At 44.0% G+C, this 17,416-nt stretch overlaps 1 protein-coding gene across 2 annotated transcripts in view; it reads left to right on the plus strand.

The window, feature by feature from the left end:
- The first annotated feature begins 10,361 nt into the window (after positions 1 to 10,361).
- Positions 10,362 to 17,416, plus strand: part of LOC144798620 (lysophosphatidic acid receptor 6-like) — a 67,479-nt gene continuing 60,424 nt past the window's right edge. The window contains exons 1-3 of one of the 2 annotated variants that reach the window (XM_078669578.1): positions 10,362 to 10,800; positions 14,274 to 14,332; positions 15,107 to 15,220. In XM_078669578.1, the coding sequence (XP_078525704.1) occupies positions 10,773 to 10,800; positions 14,274 to 14,332; positions 15,107 to 15,220 (201 nt within the window). In that variant the 5' untranslated portion in view covers positions 10,362 to 10,772. Of the gene's footprint in view, positions 10,801 to 14,273; positions 14,333 to 15,103; positions 15,221 to 17,416 lie in introns of those variants that run through there. The other variant, XM_078669577.1, reaches the window with a different exon arrangement.

Consider the following 17,416-nt stretch of genomic DNA (forward strand, 5'->3'; position numbering starts at 1 on the left):
CTTCGTACAGCAGCCCTGGTCTCACCAACGCTGCTGGATGACCGTCACTGAGCCTCTGTCTGCACCACGACCTGAGGGCACAGCACGCCGTACCTCTGCACTTCGCACTGCAGCCCTGATGCCTGCCAATGCCAGCGCTCTCGACTTCAACCGCGAGGAGTTTGATCTGCAACTGAGTGGCTTCAAGGGCCTGATGACTCCTGCACTGACCTCCGGAACTGACGCATGCGGACTTCGGCTCTTTGGGGCTCAGCGAGAGGTCGTCGGCACCCTACATTTCTAAATGTACTGTTTTACGGGTCTTCCCAAAACCGTAGCTGGCCCGCTGTTTGGATTGGTTGTTCACGACGCCATGATAGCCCCCGACGCAGTCATCGACTTCAAGGAACTGTATTTGAAGTCTATTTTGATTATTGAAGATTTCTGAGAACTGTATGGTGGATTTTAATCTTTTTTAGACTTGTTTTGGCTATATAAAAATAGTGAATATTTTTTTTAACTGGTGTGGTTTCCTTTTGTAGTGCTTTCACTGTATTACTGTACTTTACACATTACCTCTAAATTAAGCCTGACTGCTCGTGCCAAGCTACCAAGTTGGTGAACAGGGGTTATTTTAGGAGTACAACTCCCTTATCCTGACTAGAAGGAAGGGTCCCTACTTGCACAAAGGTACAAAACCTTGCCAACTAGAGACCCCCATTTCTAACAGGAGTCGAGATGGAAAATGATTAAAACCATAAGGTTTTGATTGGTCTCATCTGATAATCTGGAAAAGATCTGATCATTATCTGTGATGGCTTGGTTGCCATCAGAGGGGAGATTGGAGTAGGATAATTTTGCTCTACCCTTTTATATTGATATGGCGACATATATGCAGGTTGGTATTATGCCTATAACGTGGACAGTTGTTATTTCAAATAATAAAGGCGTATCCATGTTTGAAAGTACAATATGTATATGAATTATCTTGCATGTTACTGGTGCATTTTATATGTGTGCTGTACAATTTATATACTTTTGAAAGTAACCTGCTAAGTCAGCGTGACAGTGGGCCTTAATCCTACAGTTGGGACATTTAACATTGAATATGAAAGCTTTCTTAGATATGTTTTTATTCTTTCGCATGTGCAGATCAAAGCATTCTTAGTTAGTGAAGGAACATTGTATTTTAAAATAGTGAGGAAAGGAAGAACTGGCAAGGTCAATTAAAGGTAATAAAAATACAAGGGAGTGCTACCAGTTGGTGATATCTGTCGAAGGGATAATTTCAAGGACGACTCAGAAGCGGAGACTGGAAAATAGGAGTATCGTAGCAGGCGCTAAGACTCTTCATGGGAAATGGAAATAACAAGGTAGTTTGATGTGAGGTCATGTGTTTCGAACTTTCTGTGTGTTTCTTATTAGTGAACTTACTTGGAAGTTAAACAGATGCCTTTAGACTTTGAGAGGTACAGATCTCTCCTGACTTCTATTTGTGCGGCTTCAGGCTATACACAATCTATTGCTTAAGGGACTTCTACTGAGGTTCAGAAGCTGACACCTTTTCCTGCTTTGGTTCAATAGGGTTTCCCCAATTTTTTGTTTAGAGTAGGGAGAGGTAGATGCTGCAAACCTTTTCGAGGTATGGGGAGAAGGATCGAAACCATTCATCAACCTACCAGATTTTATTTTCAATCTTTTGCATTGCAATCACAGAGATTTTGATTTGTTCTTTGTTGCTAAGGGCCAATATTGTACCTTGATTTTGTCTTCCCCTAATAATCTTGTCATCTACTGTATGTTTTTTGTGATTGATTTGTTACTCTGGCTTTGAGTTTGTAATAAATCCTTTTTCAACTTTAATATACAGACTCCGACTTTCAATGTGTGGTCAAATTGGTCACACTCTCTTTGAGATTTAAAATTTACTGTAACCTCTTTTTCTGTCAGTCTACAACAAAGGTTCATCGACTTAAGGAAATTGAAAGGATTGGCCCAGAGCATTCACAAGTGCCTGTATTCTGCCTACAACAGTAGTCCTAATCCAGGGCAGCTTCTGCACAAGCAAACTGATCGGGCAGAAGGGATGGCAGCCTAGGATGGTCACCCTTGTTCATTGCTTCTGCGAGTGTCATGTCACATACTGTTAAATTCATTCACATTGCAAATACTCAGGGCCTGATTCACAAAGGGCTCCGCAATCCTGGGGGAGATTCTGTCCTGAGTGAGGAGACTCCTCCATGACTGCGGGGCCTCCAACAAGATTGCAAAGGTCCTTTGTGAATCAGGCCCTCACTGTTCACCTTGCTGGTTCAAAAGCATAACTTACAACACTAGTTTACATCAGGTTTCAGTGCTTAATTTGAGTCTGAGGTTGCAGGTGGGGCTCAATGGCATTCCTTTGGGGGATCTGCCCTGTTTTTTCTCTCATCAGATTTTTACCCAGTGCAAGAGAGAGAAAAAAACAAACTCTGGAAAGAAGGAGAAGAAGAAATATGGAAGACCTGTGACAAAATGTAAATGAAAAAGAACTTGAAAGAGTAAGATACAGAGGCAGCAAGTGTGTGGCAGTGGATGACAGAAGCACGAGGTGGAAATAAAACTACATGCAGCCTACATAGAGAAAAGGCAGAGTGTGCATGACTAGTTTGGTCGGTTCCATAGGGCCGACCAAACAGTCAGGGCCCACAACCTTGGGCAAGCCACTCCTCCACGACCTGACCAACCTCCCACCCTAACCAGACATGCCTTTCTGCTGTCTCACCGTGCGAGAAGCAGAAACATAAAATTGTATTTAAAATACCAGTTCACGTTTCTGCTTCTCGAACTGCGAGAAAGCAGTGAGGGGACGCTCCTCCGCCCTATAGGAGGAACTGCCCCTGGTCTCTAGTCTTAACACATTTTGAGTAAATAGAAAAAATACATATATGACATTATTTTACTGGGTGCATCATTCAATGTCAACCCTTTATAATTCTTTTGTGAGTCAAGGGGAGGTGTGGTAACTCCATGAAATGGCTCCAAATGGCTTCACCATATGTGACGGACACCTTTGGCTTGTGTTGACATTTTACCTAAAATCAATTTCTATTTTGGGACTAACAGATGCACTTTGACAAGTTCGGCCTGTCCATTACACTTAAGCTGGCTGCAATAGGGCGGATGGTGCTTGCTGGTTTGGGACTTAAACACTATATGTGACCTGCTGCTTCCATATTAGCATTAATAAAGGTAAACATATTTTTAAACTTGACTTTATCGCCATAGTAGATATGCTTGCAGGGCTAGATTTAGCACTGGTGGAGCATGGTGCAAAAATCTTTGTTGGTACCCTCCAGTAACTTACTTCTCTGCGGATTCCCCACTACCACCCTCATCTCTCCATAGCCCCTCCATCATATGTATTTAATTTATTTTCATGGTGTCAGAGCACTTTATATCACACATATTATGCAAGAAAATAAATCACGCGTGTGCAAATCAATGTATAGAAAATGTTACATGAAGGTGCCGGAGTCAGATGCTTGTCTGGAGAAGCACAAACTCAAGATTCAAAATGTAGCACATTGGTTGGGGTTGGCTTTACTGATAAGAATATATTTCTTTGCAGAGAAACCTTTCTTTTTTTAGCAACCTTCAGATAATAAAAGTCTGGGGAAAACTTAAGTTTCTAACCTGTGCCTCCCAGTGTGCATGCAGCTCTTTGATGCCGGTTCATTGCTCACTGTGCTGCATGAGGGATTGTAACTTATGAACCGTAAGTAACAAAAGGATCTCTGTAACAAAAGCAGTAACCCACTGACCTATCTACATAAAATACAATTCTGTGATCTGTAAGGTACACATGCTTTTCAGCAGGCACACTAGCCAGCTGCACTACTTTATGGTGAGTCAAAACTGTGACAAAACAAACCCCCATCTCTCTCCAGCAGGTACAACAGTTAACAGAGTTATCTTGACATTTTTATTATTGCATCAAAATTGCTGAACCACAAGGAACTCTGCAGCAGGTGCTTTGAACAGTGTAAGACATTTCAAAATACAGTGCCCCCCTCCCCTGAGCTCAGTGTGGTGGCACGAGTTGCACCGCGCTAAAGCCAGCCTTGTATATATATATCCCAGTCTCCTATATAAACAGGTATGGGCATTAACAGGAACGTCTACACTTTCTCATACTATCCCAATGGTCTCTTGACATTTCCAATTTATGATAATCCAATGTCTCAAAAGTTCCAGAGTGCAAGAGGGAAGGCGAATATGTTAAAAAGGAGCATAGATCATCACCTTGTATAAAAACTTCAGGAGTATTGCTGCTATTTTGAGGCCATTTTTCGACCATAATATTGCAATTGAGTATAATATCTGCACTTTACATCATTTTGTGGACATAGCACCCTGAGATAAGGTAGCACACATAAAGGTGCTGAAATGTCAACCATAAGCACCCTGAACACCACAGAAATTTCTAATTTCTCATACCCAAACTGAAAACGTGGCTGTGATGACTACATCAACCCAAACCACCTTCTGCTGGTTTCAGCCAAAACAACCCCAATCACAGCATCAGCCCAAACCCAATAAATATAGGCCCGTTCATAGCTCCTAATAAAACTACGCCAACAAAAAAACCCGCTGTTTTAGCTTCCACCTAAGCACTCCAAATGCAGGATAGGGCCAAACCAAAAACCCACAGGTTCCATCACAACTCCTACCATAACTATGCCTACCAACAAAGCCTAGTCTCACATTAACCCAACTAATGCCAATCACAATCCCAACGACTCCAACAACCATAACCCAGCTACCACAGCACTAACAGAAACCTTAGCTAGAACCACAACTGTAAGAGCAACCAAAAAGTCACAAAACACTTAAATACAGTCACAACAAACTCACCCACCACTACTGCAGTCAGAACGCTAACAACCCCAAACCCATCCACAAAACCTGTCACAGCTACTTCAAAAACCAATATCCAAACCACACTTCCATCCCAAATTACATTAACATCAAAAAATACAAGAATATATCAAACACATCTCACTGTTATTAAAATATTTAAATCGTTTTTAATGAATTGTTCTAAGATAAAACATACAGACTAAATACAGAAGGGAGAAGAGCAAATGCTTAATGGAATATGATGAAGCTGAGAGGGTATAGCACGATTTGCTATAGAGTTATAATGTCAAGATATCATAACGGCATAACATAATGACACTGATTCATAGGTACCCTCCCCCCAGAAACATATCATTGTCTGAACAGTGAAGGATGTATTTTATGGGACACACTTGTTTCAATTGGTCTTAAAGCTAACCTGTCTGAATGGAAAGACCTCTCTAAACTCTCAGTCCAAGCCTGGTGGGATTGGGCCCAATTTAATAGCGAGTGCGGATAATTCTCTAAACACCTACCTAAAAACCCCATGGAAGAAAAGCAAAAGATTTGCTCAAAGCTAGACTTGTACGTTGCCAATCATGGATTACCTTACCACCCAATACCCACACCCACCCCTAAACCCTAAAAACTCCTTTACCACCCATAAACCCTAAAAACACCCTTACCACCTAATACCCTTACACACCACCAAACCCTAGAATCACCCTTCCGGCCCAATGCCCTAACCCACCTTTAAACCCTACAAATACCCTTACCAACAAATACCCTTAACCACTCCTAAATCCTAAAAATTACCTCACCAGCCAATACCCTTACCCAACCCTAAACCCTAAAAACACACACACCACCTAGTACCCTTTAGCCACCCTAAAACACCCTTATCGCCCAATTGACTTACCGAACCCTTTAGGCTTAGCCTAAAGATACCCCTACCAACCAATACCCTCACTGATCACAATCCCTAAAAATGCCCTTACCACTCAACACCCTTACCCACCCATAAACCCTAAAAAATACCCTTCCCACCCAATACCCCTACCCACCCCTAAACCCTAAAAACAGCTTTACCACCCAATACCCTTACCAACCTCTAACCCCTAAAACACACTTATCACCCATAAACCCTAAAAACGCCCTTACCACCCAATATCCTTACCCACCACTTATCCCTGAAATCAATCAATCAAGGATTGGTAACGGGCACCTACTCACCTGTGAGGGTCTCAAGGCGCTGGGGGGAGGTGGAGAGCTATGGTCATTCAACAAGCCAGATCTTGAAGTCCTTCCTGAAATGGGGTAGCGTAGGAGATAGCCTGTGGTGGAGGGGTAGGGTGTTTCAGGTCTTGGCAGCAAGGAAGGAGAAGGTATTTCCTCCGGTTCGGTCTTGCGGACCCGTGGGACGGTGGGCAGGGCGAGCTGGGCAGAGCGGAGGTGCCTTTTGAGTGCATGAAAGGAGAAGAGGCTGTTCAGGTATGCTGGTTCGGCATTGTGGAGGGCCTTGTAAGCATAGTTGAGGAGTCTGAAGGTTATTCTTCTGTCTGCCAGGAGAAAGTGGGGTTTCCAGAGGTATTGAGTAATGTGGCTGCGCAGGGGGAGGTCGAAGACCGGTCTGGCTGCGCCGTTCTGGACATTCTGGAGCTTGCAGAGGTTTTTCTGGGTAACGCCAGCATAGAGTGCATTGCAGTAGTCGAGTCTGCTACTAATGAGCGCACGAGTGACGGTCTTTCTGGATTCGCTGGGGATCCTTCTGAGGGTCTTTCGCAGCAGACGGAGGGTATTGAAACAGGCCGATGAGACTGAGTTGATCTGGCGGTCCATAGTGAGTGATGCGTCTAGTATGATGCAGAGATTTTGCGCGTTGCCAGCCGGGGTGGGAGGAATTCCTAGTGCAGAGGACCACCAGGTATCATTCCATGTGGAAAAGGTGGATCTCAGGATGAGTTGAGCTTAAGGCAGCTATTCTTCATTCAGAAAGACCATCTGGGGGAGGTCGAAGACCGGTCTGGCTGCGCCGTTCTGGACATTCTGGAGCTTGCAGAGGTTTTTCTGGGTAACGCCAGCATAGAGTGCATTGCAGTAGTCGAGTCTGCTACTAATGAGCGCACGAGTGACGGTCTTTCTGGATTCGCTGGGGATCCTTCTGAGGGTCTTTCGCAGCAGACGGAGGGTATTGAAACAGGCCGATGAGACTGAGTTGATCTGGCGGTCCATAGTGAGTGATGCGTCTAGTATGATGCAGAGATTTTGCGCGTTGCCAGCCGGGGTGGGAGGAATTCCTAGTGCAGAGGACCACCAGGTATCATTCCATGTGGAAAAGGTGGATCTCAGGATGAGTTGAGCTTAAGGCAGCTATTCTTCATTCAGGTGGTGACGGCGCTCATTCCTCCTTGGAAGTTGTGCCTGGTTACATTGGGTTTGGTGATGAAGGAGAGGATCTGCTGTGTTTCTTAAGCGTAGGAGACGGTGTTGAGTCCGTGGTGCCTGACGATGGTTACAAGGGGGTCCATGTAGATGTTAAAGATGGTGGGGTTGAGAGAGGAGCCCTGGGGCACCGCTCACCCTTACCACCCAATGCCTTACCCACCCCTAAACCCTAAAAATTCCCTTCCCACCCAGTACCTGTACCCATCCCCAAAACCCTAAAAATACCATTACCATCCAATACCCTTACCCACCACAAACCCTAAAAGCATCCTTACCATCCAATACCCTAACCCACCCTTAAACCTTAAAAACACCCTTAACACCCAATTCCCACCCCCTAAACCTTAAAGATACCCTTACCAGTCAATACCCTTACCCACCCCAAACCCTAAAAATACCCTTACCATCTAATACCCCTACCTACCCTAAACCCTAAAAACACACTTCCCACCAATACCATTGCCGATCCCTCAATCCTAAAAATACCCTTACCCTTGGACTTGGCCCTTTTTGCAGGGTCATCTCTGCAATTTTTACCTTCCTCTTGTACTTTTTCTGACCTGTTGTGGGCTGTTTTATGACTTTGGGCACTTTACCACTGCTGATCAGTGCTAGATTGCATTTGTTCTCACCATTAAAAATTGATGTATGGATTAGTGACTCCGTGATTGGCTGGTTTGGTATACTTGTCAGGCCCTAGTACAGTGCACTGAGTGTGCCCAGGGCTTGTAAATCAAATGCTGCTGGTGGGCTTGCAGCACTGGTTGAGCCACCCACAAAAGCAGCCTGTCAATGTGTGTCTCAGGTCTGCCATTACAGAACCTGTGTGCAGTCTAGTACTGTCATGTTGACTGAGCACCCACTTGCCAGTCCCTAAACCTTCCATTTTCTGCATATTAGTCACCCCTATGGTAGGCCCAAGGGCAGGGTGCATTGTAGGTAAAAGGTAGGACATGTCCTAGTGTGTGTGGCATGTCCTAATAGTGAATTACAGCCATTTTTGTTTTTCACTATTACAAGGCAACCTGTTCCTCATAGGTCATAATGGACAGTTTGATTATAACATCTTATAATCCTAACTGACTCAGGGAACTAGGTATAAATTCAAGTTTAGTATGCCTGAATGATAAAATGCATTGTTTAGTAAAGTTGGTTTTTAACATTCTGTGTTTGAAAATACCATGTTTAGAAAGTAGGTATTTTCTTGTCTAACCATCCAAGCCTGCCTCTGCTAGGTTGTGTATTCCTTGTCTGGAGTTTGAGTGGAGGGCTGGGGTATTCCAGGGTGAGTCAGCACAGGCCTGAATAGAGAGATCTGCATGCAGATGGGAGGGAGGAGATGCACCTGGGACCTGAATAGGGCTGTGCCTTCTCTCCACAATGCTGACTCCGCCTCCTGTGGTGCGTCTGAAGTCCCTGGCCTGCACTGTGACAGGAAAGAAGGAGTCTTGTCAACAAAGTGCTCCAGGACTGGCCAGAACTGGTTTGACTAGGCGAAGGCCTCTCTGCCTTCAGAGAACAAAGGGAAAATTAATATAAAAGAGGGGACCCAGACCCCGGAACTTTAGATCACTTTTGGGAAACAAGAAGAAACCTTTGCTGAGGAGAGGAACCAGAGGAACTGAGGAAGAGACTATCCCTATGCTGAGTGCTGTCTGATGGATTGGCCTGCAGTGGTTGCCTGACTGCCAAAGAAAGGAGAAAGGACTTTGTGCTACTTTCATTCAACTTGTGAAGGATCACCAAGGGCTTGAGATAGAGCTTGCCTCCTGCTGAAGTCTCAGGGAAAACAGACTTCACCCACCAGCTCCCCAAGAGTTCTTTGGAAGCGCCTGCAGTTGTGTTGGGCTTTCTGAGGGACTGTGTGTCGCAAGGAGCTGGAAGAGCGACTCAAGGAGAAGAAGCGTGTCGCCAAACTGCCGCTGTTGCTTCACAACGCGAAAGCGCCTCGCATCACCGGAGAAGAGGATCGACATCGCACCAGACGCCACTGCATCATCGGAGAAGTGTGTCGCTGCCACAGCCACTGACGTCGCATCGCTGGGAAAGCATGTTGCCGCTGAAGTCGTCGCATCATTGCCGAAGCACCTCGCATCACCAGAGAAGAGGATCGACGTTGCATCAGACCCTGCCTCATCACCAGGAAGCGTGTTGCAAGGCCTGTCATGGCTCAGAAGAATCGTTGAGTCGCCGCACGGCCGTCAGGCGTGCATGCATCGTGTCGCATCAAGAAGAAGACGCTATTTTGTTTCATTGCACCGGATCTTCATCGTATCACAGCGCTGTTGGTCGCATTGACACGGAAGAGCAGTAAGAAACCGATGCATCACCTTCCCACGCCAAGAAGAACCGACGCATCCCCTGCATATCAGTAGGGACCCGACGCATCACCGTTCTTGCATGTAAGGAACCGATGCATCACCTTCCCTGCAACACTTTTGTTGTATAGCGTTAGCATCCAAAGGTACATTGAACTCAAAGTGTCGCATTTTACATCTTAAGAGAAGTAAGCTAATTCTACCATTTTTAAAGTACAGTATTGTGGATTTTTGTCGTTTATGGGCTTGTGTTAGGTCTGTATAAAAATACTTATTTTTATACTACAACTTGTGTGGTGTCCATCTGTAGTGGTGTCACAGGGTTACTGTATGTGTTCACAAATGCGTTACACGCTGCCTCTGAGATAAGCCTGTCTGCTTGTGCCGACAAACCCCTACCGACACCCTTAAAACTATACCCTATTATGTGTGTGTGTGCATATATATATATATATATATATATATATATATATATATATATATATATATATATATATATATATATATATATATATATATTACCTTAAATAGACTTACCATGTATTGTATTGTAATTGCATTTATATAGTGTTTTTAAAGGCATGCATGGTAAATTCATATGCGTGATAAAAGGTGCCTGGTAGAGGTACTGCTTGCTAATTCCCAGGTGTAAAGGCTGTCACCCCACCCCATATAACAACTTCCCTGCCCCCTCCTCCCCGGTCACTCTCTCTCCATCCATCATCCCCGCCCCTTCCTCTATTGTTTCTTCTTTCTGTCTCTTCCCTTGCCACCCTCTCATCGCTCTTTCCCCTTTTTTCTCCATATCTTGTTAGGACTCTGGGTAATGCACCGTTTAATTCTCTGCCAATGCTCTCATCCCAAACCCATCTCTGCAGCGCTGGCTGGCAGTAGCCCGGATGGCAGGTGCTTCTCAGAGCAGGACAGACGTCTCCCTCACGCCCTCCGCGCCTGCTGTGAGCCCAGGCGAGAGGCCTCTGTGCTCAGGGGCTCTCCGGCGCGGGTGCAGAGGATGCTGTCGGATGACTTCTCGAGAAAGCCACAACCGTCGGCCACCGCAGCTGTCAGCAAACACTTACACTGCAGCTCACAGCTGCAGCAGCAGCAACACCAAACCCCATCCCTGCTGCCAAGGCTGCCCTGCGTCCCATGCGAGGAGACATCGAAACGGACACAGGTAGGATGGGGAGTGGGCCCAGGGGGCGAAGGGCTTGGAGCCCGGAAGAGTGGGGGTTACTGAAAGTGTGGGGTATTGGTGTCTCCACGTCCTGCTGGAACTGGCAGGTACTGTATGTTTAAAAATATCTTGGGTGAATCAGCACAGTCACTTTAAAAGTATGTGTGGTGGGACTTTAAAAAAGAGCCTTTGTCAGGGTTACTCAGAGGAGCTTCCTTCACTGCTAAATGTTGTGATTTAAGTCACCCTGGGCACTAGAGCTGGCAGATTCGGTGTTTCGTGTCCCCTTTTCTGACAGTTTCTGGGGCAAACCGTAGCAAATCATGTCTTCTCGAGTACACTAGGACTTACAAAATGTGTTACAAGGTATTTGGGCAATCTCCCCCACGATGCTTTAGAGCATGGTGCAGGTTTAGTAGATTTGCTTTGCTGGTGTTCTGTTCATAGTTTATTGGTAGAATGCAGCACCCACTTTCCTGTATTTTCAGGATAGGGTGATGGTGCATGCAACAGCTCTCGTGATGCTATGAAGAGGATGCCTCATGTCCAGGCACTGTAACACAAGCAATGCTAGGAATGTATGTACTGCATGCTACCCTTCCTCCCAACTCCCATCCAGCTCTATTGGTATGGATAGGCTTGGGCCTTCCCAAGGCCTGGAATGAAACATGTCGGCTGTAAAAGAACCAAAAGCACGGAAACCAAGCACCAAGAGTAACCATTGATGATTCCGCCAATTCAAAGACAGCTTGTAACACATCCATGAATTCTAGTAACAGCAGAATACAGAATAGTGACATACGTTTTGTGCCTGACGATTATCTTAGCCATAACTTAATTCTGTGACTGTTTGATATTTTGGTCTTCGATATTTTTTGGGGCCAAAACCCTGGGACAGGGTGTTATTGACTAGATTCAGGCCAGATCAGGAGACAGCCCTCCTTTCTGATGGACCAGTTCGATCCCAAATGTATTCTGGTTTGTCCTTGTGATGGGCACTCCCTGCAACCACCGCAACACTTTGTTTTTTTGTAGGGTTTATTGTAGCTACACCAGAAGGTTTTAAATTCAGTTTCTGTCTCCAAACATATCTTGGCACTTTTATTTTTGGAGATGCTTTCCACATCTGAGGTATGTGTGGTTGTTTTTATGAAACATACTCTTTCTTCAGTGCAGGCAAACACTCTTGTTTTAGTTGTTCTGAATACTGCTGTTAATTTTGTGGTCCAGCCTGAAGGTTTCACTGACATTCATTCGGAGAGTGAGCCCTCTGTCTCCACATAGGTTTTTGTATTCTGTGATTGTTCTGTATTCTTTTCTGCTGGTTCGCTGTTCTGCCACTTTAGATTGTGTGTTACAGTAATAGCTTGACTGCTTATAGGAGGTCTATAAAGTGGTGCCTTGCTATAGTGTGTTATGATTTTGGATTAAACTTAGATGTGTTCCAGATATATATTTCCTATTCCCATGTGAACTAAAACTGCCCTAAAAATTTACATAAATTTCAACTAAATGCCTTGTTGGAGTCGAGTAATGTGCTGGCCCTAGTTTTTCGAACACTAGCGGCCACATGCATCAACCTATTTAGGAAGTGCAAACGGTGCGAATCGGTAAATTCGGCCGTTTGCGATTCCTAAATAAGTTTTTGGGATTCATCATACATTTTTGTGAAATTCGCTATTTTTAGTGATTTCCAAAAATGCGATTGCTTTTAAGGAATCGCAAATTTGCGATTCCTTAAAAGCAATGCATCATTGTTTTTCAAATTGCGAATTAGCAATTAGGGGGTGCAAATTACCACGAGGTTGAACCTCGTGGTAATTTGCGAAAAGTTATGAAAATGCTCAAAAATGCATTTTTTAAACTTTCATGTTACAGACACACATGTCCTTAGCAGATGTGTTTGTGAAACATGCACTTTAAAATACATTTAAGGGGTGCAGGGGAGGGTCCTTTGGACCCCCCTCTGCACCCTTGGAATGCATTAACAAATTGCGAATCGCATTTTCAAATTCGCAATTTGTAAATGCCTTCCCATTGACTCCTATGGGCCTTTTGGCCCATAGGAATCAATGGGATTTGCGAAATCGCAATTAGGAATTCGCATAATATTTGCGATTCGGTAAAAATTGCGATTTTTACCGAATCGCAAATATTATGCGAATAAAATGATGCATCCCATTTTGCGATTCCTTATTTGCGATTCCCTAAAATTCTCAAATAAGGAATCGCAAAACCTTACAATGATGCATGTGGCCGATGGCATATTAAACATAGCTATAGCATGGCTGTCTCTCAACCTGGGATGGAACAATGCTGGACAGAATTAACTAACTGTGTAACAACTTTAGCTAGCTTTAAGGCCAAGAATTAGAAAGTTCACCCGTTTTTGGAAAGTTGCTGGCACCCCATGCAGGCTAAATGGAAATACTTGAAAACTGGAACAAACCATCAGAGGTGAAGAATGCAGTTTCCCCTACTCTCACAGGTCCAAAGTCTAAAGCAGTAATGCACTGGATTCCCCGAGCTGTTTATCAGTTCAGCAACTTGAGGAAGTGGGTAAGTTTCAAATGTAACAAATCTTCTTAGATGGAAGACTTCTAGGAGGTTTGCTTTGTGCAACAATGCATCCTTTTTTAGCAATAGCTTCCCTACAAGTTCTAATGCAGTGAGCCAATGAAAGATCAGAGGCAGTCTTGATAGCAGAGTCTAAAGTTAGGTTATTATGTTGCTTTACCCACTTCTGTGTCCCAGTCTAGGGGCATTTAAATTGCTCCAAATACATCTTCTCTAGGATACACACTTTAGAGCATGTTCTGGGCTGAGCCGCTTATTGGCTAGGTCTTTAAAGTGATTATACAAAGCTCTAAGCAGTTCGCCATAAACTTTGCATCTGGACAGTAGCTATTTCTAGGCTTTCCTGGGTAAAAACTGCTCCATATGCTGTTGTACCGCAAGGATTGGCGGTGTGGTGGCTGCTTGTAATTTAAGCATTAGGTGTGGAGCTAAGTACTGAACATATCTTTCTGTAGACCACACCACACCTTGTGCTATTCTTTAGAAGTTCATAAAAAGCACAATTTGGGGTCCTCTCCAGCCATATATATTTTGTAACTCTATAGATGACATGTCACTAACACCCCTCAGTTGGGCCAGAATGTCCACCTGATTTCCCAAAGCAGAGACTTGACTAATTTCTTGTCATTGAGTCGATAGAGTTTGGTGCATATTCTCTCTCTTGCTGAGCAGTCGTTCCAAGGGCCTTCAGCCAGTTGACGAATTATGGGCTCTATTTATGTACTCCTAGGATCCTAAGTCTGACACCATTTTGTGGGGGGGGGGAGGAGTTATTAAAGCAATAGAGAAATACATTTTATTTTTAGAATCTTCAAATAAACTGACATTGCTCCATTATGTCTGGTAGAGTTTGTCTCAAGTCATCTTTAACTCCCAGTTGTTCTTCTGTCTTTTAGGTACCGTTTCTATTCACCTTCCAGGCCATTCTCTGAGAAATAAAATAAGCGAGGTTCAGGTACATATGAGACCAATTAAAGGAAGAAAACATTAAGAAGATTCCTCTCTGGTTTCTGTTTTCTTCTTTTCTTTTTTTTATTCTTCCCGTCATTACCTTTTTATGTTCAAATAAAGTGTCAACAACCAAATATATATATGTTTTGTGGAACATCACTAAATATATTACTGCATTCTTTATCAAGGAGAATAGGGCACTTTTTTCCATCTAACCTCAGGAAAGAAATGAGTGATTTTATAATTTCCAGGTTTTTCATTTCTGTAAAGGTTATGCAGTGTTTTAGCGCTATTGTACAGTGGATAAAGACGCCAGTCTCCAGTTGCCCTTGTCTCATTGCTAAGACTTATCTTTCCAGGTACACCTCCCTATCCTTTATGTGCACCATCTTCCAACTTCCCAAAAATGTACCTTGCCCAACCACAGTCTTGCTGGCCTGTGGCAGGAGGTCTGTCTACATCGGCACTGCAAGGCGTCCACCAATCCTCTGTCTACTTGTCTTTATGTTCAGTTGTTTCTTCTTGCCAGCCGCCTGCCTCCTCTTCCCTCTGTCCCATCCTGGTTCCACTTAGTGGCAGCGCCACTGGTCCTCTCGTCCTCCCATGGACCTACAGCCTCCTCCTCCTCTCTCTGGATCTTTCCATCCTACCTCTGTGGATCCATCCTCATTAGCCCTTCTTTCCTTTCTAATCTGCCCTCCTTTCCTCACCAACACTCCTCTAGTCTGCATTGTCTTTTTTTCCTTTCTGATGCTGGTGTCTTTTTTTTCTTCCACAGCCACCATCGGGACACAGTAAGAACCAAGACATCGTAGGACGTTGTAAACAGGAAAGTGAACCCTGCTACAAGAAGGTTTTTGCAAGAAAACGTGTGCCCCCTAATCCTGCTAAGGTGAAACCAATTTGCACATCTTCTATCTTTGTTCAGAAGTCTCCTTACAAAAATCAAATGCCAGAAAAATGTTGTTTCCCCATCATTGATGGGAGAATAGGGTCAAGCGTCTGAATAAATTGCCTGCCATAATAAAACGCTGCCAATATAAACTAAAATGGCACATGGGTAAGCACATGTTTAAAGACATTCTGAAATGTGAAGTTCTGAGAGTTAGTTGTGTAAATCAGAATCCAGTCATCAAGCTCAGGAAAGGTCTTCTGAAATAATCCAACAACAAATTTACATGCATCAGACCTTTCCAAACCTTCTTTCACACCAAGGATACCCAAATGTTTGCATTGTTGTCTGCTTTCCAAGTCTTCCACCTTTGCCTTTGTGCCTTTAATTTGTGTAGGTTCCCAGCTGCTGTCTCGTTTCAAAATTAGTTCCTCAGTTTCAGTTGCTGTTTTTCAATTTCATCAATCTGATTTATATCAGTGCTAATTGAGTCTACAATTGATTTTACAGAAGCTCGAGTATTCAAATTATCAGACATAAATTTTGCAAAATGAGATTCTGTCTCAGTTTTGTGAGCCAGAAGAAGATGATGTATCTCCCCCAAGGAAAGCTCTCTTTTTTATCAGCTCTCTGTTGATCAACCAGATTTATCAAAAGTAGCATCTTCTCTTTGAGTAGAATTAAACATATTCTCTTTGAACAGAGATTGTGTTTATGGGACAATACGAAGCTACTCCTCAGTTCTCACTGTTCCAACCACATTTGCTTTACTATAGACCAATTCTCATCTCACTTGCATATATTCTTAGCTGCCACAGTTTCTTATGGCCCTTATTACATTTTTAACTTGTCAGTCACCCTACTTTTATTTAAGTGGATGCACTTTTTAACACACCAGTGGTCAATTCTCCTTTTTTACAGAGCTAGAGAGTTCCAGTAGCTCCTGATTTCCAGCACATCGTTTTACTGTACTTAGTTCTTTATACTTCGGGGCAGATTTACAAGCCCCGTGCGCTACATTCGTGCCGCCATTGCGTCACTTTTGTGACACATCGGTGGCGTAAACGCTGCGCCACGTTGCACCCTATTTACAACGTGGCGCATCTAGGGAAATGCGTCACGTTGTAAAGCCCTGCGCCACATGAAACCTGCGTCAGGTTTCATGTGGGCGATCCGGCGCAGGGTGGGCGTTCCGGTGCAGGAATGCCTCAGAAAAGTGCCTGAGTGAAATCTACAAGATTTCACTCAGTCACTCTTCCGACCCCACTGCGTCAAAACCTTGCGCCTGCTTGAAGCAGGTGTAAGGCGTGACGCACCATGTTGAGGATAGGCCAGGTTGGAACAGTGCTGGAGGTGCGTCGCACCCTCGACACAACTCCAGCATTGCGCCAACCTTACGCCGGCAGATGCGACACGCATCTGTTTATCCTTGCGCCATGAAGCGGTGCATTGTAAATGCTGCGCATCTGTGGTGGTGCAAGGGCAAACCTGCGTCACGCATCTTTCCTGGCGCATCCCTGCTGATTTGCAGAGATGCGCCAGGAAACATAAATATGCCCCTTCGTATTGTGTTAAAGTGTTAATATTATCTCGTTTGATGCCTGTATTGGACCCTCCTCCACCTCCATCTCCATCATTTTGGTCCATTCCACCAATAACCCTTCATGAACTATTATCTTGATTAAATTAGTAGGCCCAAACTCTTGAAATTGATGACCATATCCCACAGACTTGGATTCTAGATCCTAATCTGTTATAGTTTGTATCTTGGTGTCAGAGATGTGTGACAAAAATTATGTTCAACTTATTTACAGATTCTTATCACTGTGCTCTATCGGAACACATCACCTTTAAGTCATTTTGCTCATCTTTAGTTCATGTTACCTCTGTTACAGGTTCAGTCCAATCATCACTGAATGAATTCAAATTAGTTGAATTTCTCATGAAATATGAAGAGTGTACACATCACTAGAGACAGCTGTAAGCTTTGCATTGTTAACATTATTGCTTGGGGGTTTCCAAAATGTTACTGTGTTGAATCAAACTTTAATCAATTTCTGGTGTCAGTTCCTATATCATCAACATCACACCAGTACTGCCTCCTCCAGTTTTGCACCCAATATGAACTCCACTAGAGGAGGAAGCTGCCCCTCTGAACCTGTCTGTTCTTTTTTGATGAAACAAGTCTCTCTAATT

This window comes from Lissotriton helveticus, chromosome 12, assembly GCF_964261635.1.
Source record: "Lissotriton helveticus chromosome 12, aLisHel1.1, whole genome shotgun sequence".
Lineage (NCBI taxonomy): Eukaryota > Metazoa > Chordata > Amphibia > Caudata > Salamandridae > Lissotriton > Lissotriton helveticus.